Consider the following 8,308-nt stretch of genomic DNA (forward strand, 5'->3'; position numbering starts at 1 on the left):
AAAAAGATGTACTTGTAAGGTTACACGGTTACTTGTAAGGTAGTGTTGTGGGGAGAGGTCCCATAGAGGGAATTTAGGAAGGATAACGTTTTTGAAAACTGAGATTTTTGCTATAGGGCGTGTATGCTCACTAGAGAGGCAGAGAGAGGCAGAGAGACAGAAAGCAAGAAATCATCCCCCAGGGGGATGGTCACAGCACGATCCCCTTTCCTCTATTCTCCTCTTGGGATTTTGGGCACACACCCACACGTGCCTGGTGTAAGTTTCAAGCCTTCAGGTTCAGGACTCAAACCTGTCGTCCATGTGAGAGTCTAGCAACGTAACCATTACACTAGCTGTTGGTTCCCAGGGGAGGGACCACTTGATTAAGGAGCAATTGGGGCCTGCAGTCCAGTACTAGTCTTAGGAGTGTTCCCAGACCCTGAAGTCTTGGGTTTTGAAGAATTATTAGGGGTCATTTAGTTTATGTTCACAAGCTATTGTGTATATGAGGGATCTTCAAAAAGTTTGTAGGAATATGTATTATGGAAAAGCTATGAGGCCAGCCCTGTGGCCTGGTGGTTGAGGGAGTCAGTAACATGGCTGACCACAGTCCGAATCCCAGCCACAGCAGCTTGGAAGACACATGGGATACTGAAAGATGAGAAAATAGAGAAGGGATTGTGATTTGACTTCTTCCCATTGGGGGGTGCTTTCTCCTTTTCCCCACCTCTCTTCATGTCTCTGTTTTTCTGTTTCTGGTGAGCACATGCATCTTTTGAAACTTTTTTTTTTGGAGAGGTTTTTTCGCTATAGGGCGTGTGTGCTCGCCAGACAGACAGAGACAGAGAGACAGAGAGTGAGAAATCACCCCCCTGGGGGGGATGGTCACGCTGCAATCCCTTCTCCTCCATTCTCCTCTCGGGATCTTGGGCACGCACGCACACGCACCTGACGTGAATTTTAAGCCACCGGGTCCGGGACGCAAACCACGGTCGACTACATGGGAGTCCAGCGACATAGCCATTACGCTAACTGCTGGTTCCTTGAAACATTTTTTTGAAAGATGAATGTCAAAAGTCTTTGCACTACCTTAAATTTTTTTTTTCCATGAGCTTTTTGAAATTCTCTCATGACTCCACTAGCAGTGATCTTTTGGCATTTGGTAGATGTTTCTTGTGACGGAGACAGAATGACCTCCCTAAGAGCAGCAAGAATAGCTGACATGTACATACAGTTCTTGTATGTGGAGGCTGCTCTGTGGAGCAGCGTTTGCACATGAACTCCTATGCTCACATCAACCCCAGCAGTGGACTGTGAGGGAATTGCCCAAGCCCTTTGGAAGATACATCGTGGTCAGAGGCTGCGGTCTTTACCTTCTGCCTCACAGGGACCCTCTGTGGTTAGCTATGTTTCTCACAGACAGTAAAAATCTATTTTTTAAAAAAAAGTTTACATTTTAAATTTATTTACATTGATTCATTGTACATCATTACAGTATACAAAAGGGATTTTTCCATCTAGAGTACACTGTCTGTTGGCTCAATCAAGGATATTACCGTACTTGTTATCGCCAACAAATAATTTTCCATTTCTTGTTTCTTAAATATTTTGCTTCTTCTTTTTTTTTTTTTTAATCCTCCTTGATTCCCTACCGCTCACCCTCTGCCATTTCCCACCCTCCTCCCACACGGTCTCTGGTATCTACAGTTACTTCCCATTCCTTTTTTTCCCCCACATTTTATTGAGTCACTAAAGATCTTAATTAATCTAAATACTTTCAATAGCAAGCTCAGGTGATAGATACATGCCTAGGAACACATGTCTGACTGTAGGCATAAACCTCAGTGAGCAGAATGAACATAGTATAAAGTAGCACCTAGCTGGGGCTATATAACTTACTGCAGTCATTAAGTATTTTTGAATGCATTTTTAATTTCAAGAAAAGCAAATTTAGTTTTAATAGATCAAAATCAAAAAGTGTTAAGAGAAAGTTGCTTAAGAATTAAAGCCAGGAAAAAGGTTAGGCTTCAGTACAAACAGTAGGTAGATGAACCTATCAACAGTTCAAGAGGAGACAAAAATCCTTAAATCTGGAAAACAAAGCATAGAAGAAAATCAGTAATGTTTTAGACAAAAGTCATAAAATTCTATTTCACCAGTTCAGTCTCCTATAATTAATCCCTCTTCTATTCAGTTTGCGGTGTTACTGTGGTCTCATCTTTCCGTTGAAATTCTAGAAGTTAACATTCAACGCTATTTTTGATCTTTGAGACTTATCCCTACCATTAGGTTGGCCATTCTCTTGGTGACTTTTTGCACTCTTATTTCTGTGTGTCTACTTTAGTTTTCCTGATATAGCACTCCCTTCAAAACGTCTTGGAGAGCTGGTCTGGTGTTGGTAAATTCTTTCAGGTTTTGTTTATCTGAAAATGTTTTTGTCCTTTCTTCCCATGTGAAGGATAATCTTGCCAGAATGTTGAAATTGTTTTTCGCTTAACACTTTGAATGTGTTTTCCCATTCTTTCCTTGTTTGCATTGTTTCCAATGAGGGATCTGCTGTTAGCCTGATGGAATATCCTTTGAAAGTAAACTTGACATTTCTCTCTTGCCAATTTTAGTATGTTGTCTCTGTCTGTCGTTTTGGTCAGTTTGGCCATGATGTGCCTTGGGGAAGATCTTCTTGGGTTGATTCTTCTTGGGTTGATTCTATGTGGAGTCCTTTGTATTTCTGGGGTCTGGATATTTGAGTGCCTCTCTAGGTTTGGAAAGTTTTCTTCCAGGATTTCATGGAATAGCTTATCAGTACCCTTATTAGTTTCTTTACTTTCTGGGATACTGATTATCTGGATATTTGGGCATTTAATGATATCTAGTATTAACTTGTATATTCTCATTTTTGGGGGTTATTTTCTCAGTCGTCTTGGTGAATGTTTCTAGGTCAGAGAGTCTTTCTTCTCCACCTAAGATTCGATCTTCTGCACAATGTAATCTGCTTTTAATACTGAAAAGAAGTTTGATTTCCCATATTACAGCCTTCATCTCTAACAACTTAATTTGATTGTATACTGTGGTGTGTATTTCCTCTTTCAGATAATGCAGGAACTTCCTCACCTCCTGGAACTCGGTGTCTCTTTTCTCCTTTATCTTCTGGAGTTTGTTGTCTCTCTTCTCTTGCATCTCTGTTAGCTTTGTCACTAGGAATGTTCTAAATTCTTTATCTGACATTCCCACAAGTTCCCTTGTAGTGTCTGTGGAGGATGAGGAGCTATTCTTTTACCTTAGGGGAGAGAGATTTTCCTGGCTGTTCATATTTCTTGTGCCTGTGTGGTGGTTCCTGGTCATCTGATGGATTATACATTTTTCCTCATTTTCCGAGTTAAATCTGAGCAGTCAGAGGCATGCAGGAGGAGGTGACCTGCAATCTCTCTGCAGTTCCGTTTTTCTCCCTCTGTGCAGCAGATTCCATGGGAATTGAGGATTACTCTGACCCTCAACGTATTCAGATATTTGGCTACTGTTCACCTAGACCTGTCTAGAAACTCAATGTGTGGAGACTGAGCGGATAAGTGGGAAAGGAAAAGGAAAAGTAAACAAAGAAAAAACAAGACGATAACAATAAAAAAGAGAAAAACAATGTCTTTTAAAGCAAAAAATGAAAACTGCGCCGCACGAAAGGAGCCGCTCAGAACTCAGATGGAGATAGGTGGTTGGCCTGGCCCATTTGGGAGGGGAGGTAATAATTAGCAAGGTAAAGCAGCCGGGGGGCTAAGAAGTTGTAAAGAGAGAGAGATGGAGAGAGACAGAGAGAATAAAGACGCACTCCACCTGGCTAGATCTGGGGGACAGGAGGGTGAAATCTGGGCAGAAACATCTTCAGTTGTCCTAGTCCCTGAAAGGGGCAGCTCAGAACTCAGATGGAGATGGCTGGTGACGACTTGTCCTGGCTAGATCTCCAGAATCTAGCTCTTACTTGCACTTCTGCTTACAAGTAGCTGTAGTTATTTCTCTCCTTTGACGCGCTCCACCTGGCTAGATCTGGGGGACAGGAGGGTGAAATCTGGGCAGAAACATCTTCAGTTGTCCTAGTCCCTGAAAGGGGCAGCTCAGAACTCAGATGGAGATGGCTGGTGACGACTTGTCCTGGCTAGATCTCCAGAATCTAGCTCTTACTTGCACTTCTGCTTACAAGTAGCTGTAGTTATTTCTCTCCTTTAAAATCTTATAGCATAACTTTGCATATCAAAGGTAAACCTTCAAGCAGTACTTCAATATAGCTATTGCTTTTCTTTAATGAGCATGTGGTTTTTGTTTGTTTAATAAGATTTTTGCCATAGGGCTGGATAAAGATGGAGAGACAGTGAGAGGGAAAGTGAGAAATCACCCCCAAGGGGTGCCGAGCGTTTATTTCAAGTTGCCAGGTCCAGGACTTGAACTGTTGTCAGCCATGTGGCAGTCCAGTACCTTAACCACCACATCACCTGCTGGCCCCAAGAGTGATAGGTTTTTTTTGTTTGTTTGTTTGTCAGGGTAACCATTGTCAGTTCTTTGGGATTCTTGACAGATTAGTTCTCTGCATTTCTACCTCACTATTCAACTTTTGAATAAATATAGAAATTGACCTAGAACAGAGAGTTTTCTTAACAGCTGTGTTTTTTCCTATGACTCCATGAATGAGCAAAGAAAGACAGCACTTTCTGCCAGCATTGTGTTCAGAAATGGAAGGGAGGGAGAGGGAGACGGAGTCGGAAGGATCGTGCTTGAGTTAGTAAGGAGAATCCTTGAAGATCCCTGAAATTCTAAAAGAGGCCCACATTCACTCATCTGCTGCCTTCCAATGAAGAAAGAAACGCGTTTGTCGCTTACTCAGCCATGCCTCACGTGGCAGTAAAGATGCCCTGGGAGACATGTGACCTTGCAAGCGTCACAGAGCACACCACAGAATCCCAGGTGGTGTGTGTAGCCCACGGCGCCTAGGCCACGTGGTGTGACCTGTCACTCAACGTCATGTGTGCAGCCTGTGCCGACTGAAATTGGTTACGTGGTGCGTGATTGGGTACGCTTTCCATCAACGTGGAGGGACATTTACGTTAGAAGGTCTGGACTGACCATAGCTCTTCAGAACGTCACCGCTTCATTTATTGGTTGTGCTGGTCCTGGTCTCAGCAGGTATCTTTCTTGTTTTTGTCTGTGTTTTATCTGCTTGGACACTTTGGCCTTGTGGCGCAGGTAGCTGCTTTTTCCCTCCTCCCCTCAATGCACTTAGTAGCAGACGGACCGGATAGTGAGGGTCACCCATGTGTAAAGAGACACAGTGGGGAAAGAGTTTGGAGATAGGACGTCCTTTGAACATTTGCCTTTCCCGGGAGTCAGAGTACCTTTCAGGGGATCTGCTAAGTCACTTTCCCTCCTACCTCCTTTTGATACTTCCTTTAAAAATGCACATTTTAACGCACAGTACATTGAAACAAGTCTGGTTTTCAGATACCTTCTCCTAACGAATTTTGTGTGGACTTACATGATTAGCTGTTCTGGTGTGTATGTTATTTCTTATTAAAATATCAAAATAGGAGATGAGTTGGTGGCATGGTGGTTAAGGCTCTGGACTCCCACACAACTGACTGCAGTTGGCAGATCACGCTAGGTGCATGTGCGTGTGTGCCCAAAATCCCAGGAGGAGAAGGGAGGAGAAGGGAATGGGCATAGCCATCCCCCATGGGGAGTGATTTCTCACTTTCCCTCTCTCTGTCTCTCTCCGGTGAGCACATGCACCCTACGGCAAACCCCCCCCAAAAAAAATCAAAACAGCTGAGATATCATAGAAACTGAAAGCACAAATTAATTTGGAAATCAAGTGTTCCGTTAATGAATTTGGGAGAAGAATCATATCTCTATGAACATGTATGTGTGGAGAAAGCAGCTCTTCATCTGTATCTTAAATGACTTCTGTTGTAGGGAGAAATGCCCTCCACCTGGCTGCCAAGTACGGACACGCGCTGTGCCTACAGAAGCTCCTGCAGGTAGTGCACGCGGTTAATACGGAAGCTCTACTCCCGGGGCTGCAAGTAACAGCCGTGATTTTAATGTGTTTGGAACTTGAGATGAAAGATGGGGTAGACCCACTTTGTGAGCCTCGCCTCCACCATTGACGAAGGAATGCGAACAGTACAGAGCAGAAACGCAGAGGGAAGTGCGTGGCATAGCTCAGTGAATTAAAATAAACAACAAAGGCTCGGCCTTCCTGTTGACGGTGGCCCAACTGGAATCTGCCGTCTCCCTTCGGCTGTCTAGAGTATGACTTAGATAAAGCCAACAACATAGAGCTCTGTATTTCTCTGCGAGCTTAGGTAACTTAGCCCACCTGGTGTTGAGACCGTGGTCACACTTTCACCAGGCGCACACACAACTCTGATCTGGTTGACAGAGTGAAGGTTTTGGTCAAAGGGCACAGTCACACATTCCCAGAAATGTTTACTGTTAGTTTCATAGCAGGACTCCTTTTTTTTTTTTTTTTTTTTTTTTTGTTTCAGCGGTTCGGGTTTTTTTTTTCTCTGGAATAAAGACCCAACAGTAACCTGTTTTCTGTATTCCAAGCTATTGTAGTGTGCCATGTGTTTCCTGTGTGCGACAGTGCTGCTAATTTACAGTTCTGTAGCGTCTTCTGTATTCCAAGCTATTGTAATGTGCCATGTGTTTCCTGTGGGTGACAGTGCTGCTAATTTACAGTTCTGTAGCGTTACTGCATTTGTCTCATGTCACAATATTTAGTGCATCGTCTAGCAGTCACTCATTTCGTTGGTGAATGGAATATTTTCAGATTAAATAACAACTGTGCATTTGAGTCCGGATATTCAGTTTGCAAATCATGTCTCATAAGGTGCTGATTTTCTCTGTTTTGACAGTACAATTGCCCCACCGAGCACGTAGACCTGCAGGGCAGGACTGCGCTTCACGATGCGGGTGAGCAAAGGTTTCACGGGGACATGGCCGTCTGTTAAACTGTCTAGTCATTTAACTTAATGTCAGGGTTTTAACACGCGCAGATCTGTGTAGTCATGGAGAAGCAAAGACTATTAAAATTTCTTGTGTACTCAAGTTTGAAATTTATTAGATGGTACAGCTTTAAAAGATTCATTCGAGCAATATTTACAGGTCAGTTAGTTTATTAAAGATACCAAGATGAGTTAGCCATAACCCTGCTGCAAGCACTGTGTGTATGTTTGCGTGTGTGTGTGTGTGTGTGTGTGTGTGTGTATGTGAATTGAGAAAGAGGAAGACTTTTCCCTTTCTTCTTCTTCTTTGAAAAAAAATCATTTATTTATTTATTTTACATATGTAAGTTTTGCTATAGGGTACATGTGCTCCAGAAAGACAGAGAGAGAGAAAGTGAGAAAGCAAGCCACCAGGTCCAGGGCTCATACCACAGTCAGCCACATGGAAATCCAGCGCCTTAACCACTGTGCCACCTTCCTGGCCCCAACTTTTTTTTTCAGAAACTACATTTAAGGCCAAAAGGTGACATAGTGGTTAAAGTGCTGGATTCCAACATGGCTGACCATAGTTCAAATCCCAGACTTGGCGGCTTGAAAATCATGCTGGGTGTATGTGCGTGCGTGCCCAAAATCCCAAGAGGAAAATGAAAGAAAAGGGATTGAGGTGTGGTCATCTCCTTAGGAGGTGATTTCTCAATTTTCTTCTCTCAGTCTCTCCTGCAAGCACACGAGCCATATGGCAAAATCCTAAAAAATAAACAAAGCAACAGAAAACTGTTTTCCTAACATGTCTGAACTGTATTTTTCTCATTTGTAAAGTCAAGTCACTAATAATACTGCAATACATACTCATAATTAAATCATACAAAGTGCCTGGCATAATTAATATCTTAATTAGTGGTGGAGATTTTGAGTTAGGGGTGTTAATGCTGACCTCATATCACTGAAATGTGCTTTCTTTTAAAAAAGATTTATACTTGTAATTTCATATACTTTGTTTATCATACTTGGTCTCTAAACAATCAGCATTATTCATTAAGTATGTTAAAGAAAGTACTTTGGGGACCAGCAGTTAGCGAAATGGCTATGTTGCTGAACTCCCGTGTAGCCGACCACAGTTCAAGTCCTGGACCCGGTGGCTTAAACTCACGCCGAGCGTGTGTGCGTGCGTGCCCAAGATCCCGAAGGAGAAGGGAGGAGAAGGGATTGCAGCATGGCCATTCCCCCTGGGGGGTGATTTCTCACTTTCTGTCTCTCTGTGTCTCTCTCTGTCTTTCTGGTGAGCGCACGTGCCCTATAGCAAAAACCTCTCCCCACCACCCAACAAAAAAAAAAAA

The 8,308-nt window shown here is 43.0% G+C and overlaps 1 protein-coding gene across 1 annotated transcript in view; it reads left to right on the forward strand.

Annotated features, from left to right (window-relative positions):
* Positions 1-8,308, forward strand: part of UACA (uveal autoantigen with coiled-coil domains and ankyrin repeats) — a 71,903-nt gene that overhangs the window by 14,372 nt on the left and 49,223 nt on the right. The window contains exons 4-5 of the mRNA XM_006161325.3: positions 5,935-5,999; positions 6,882-6,939. Of these exons, the coding sequence (XP_006161387.1) occupies positions 5,935-5,999; positions 6,882-6,939 (123 nt within the window). The remainder of the gene's footprint in view (positions 1-5,934; positions 6,000-6,881; positions 6,940-8,308) is intronic.

This window comes from Tupaia chinensis, unplaced genomic scaffold, assembly GCF_000334495.1.
Source record: "Tupaia chinensis unplaced genomic scaffold, TupChi_1.0 Scaffold138425_1, whole genome shotgun sequence".
NCBI lineage: Eukaryota > Metazoa > Chordata > Mammalia > Scandentia > Tupaiidae > Tupaia > Tupaia belangeri.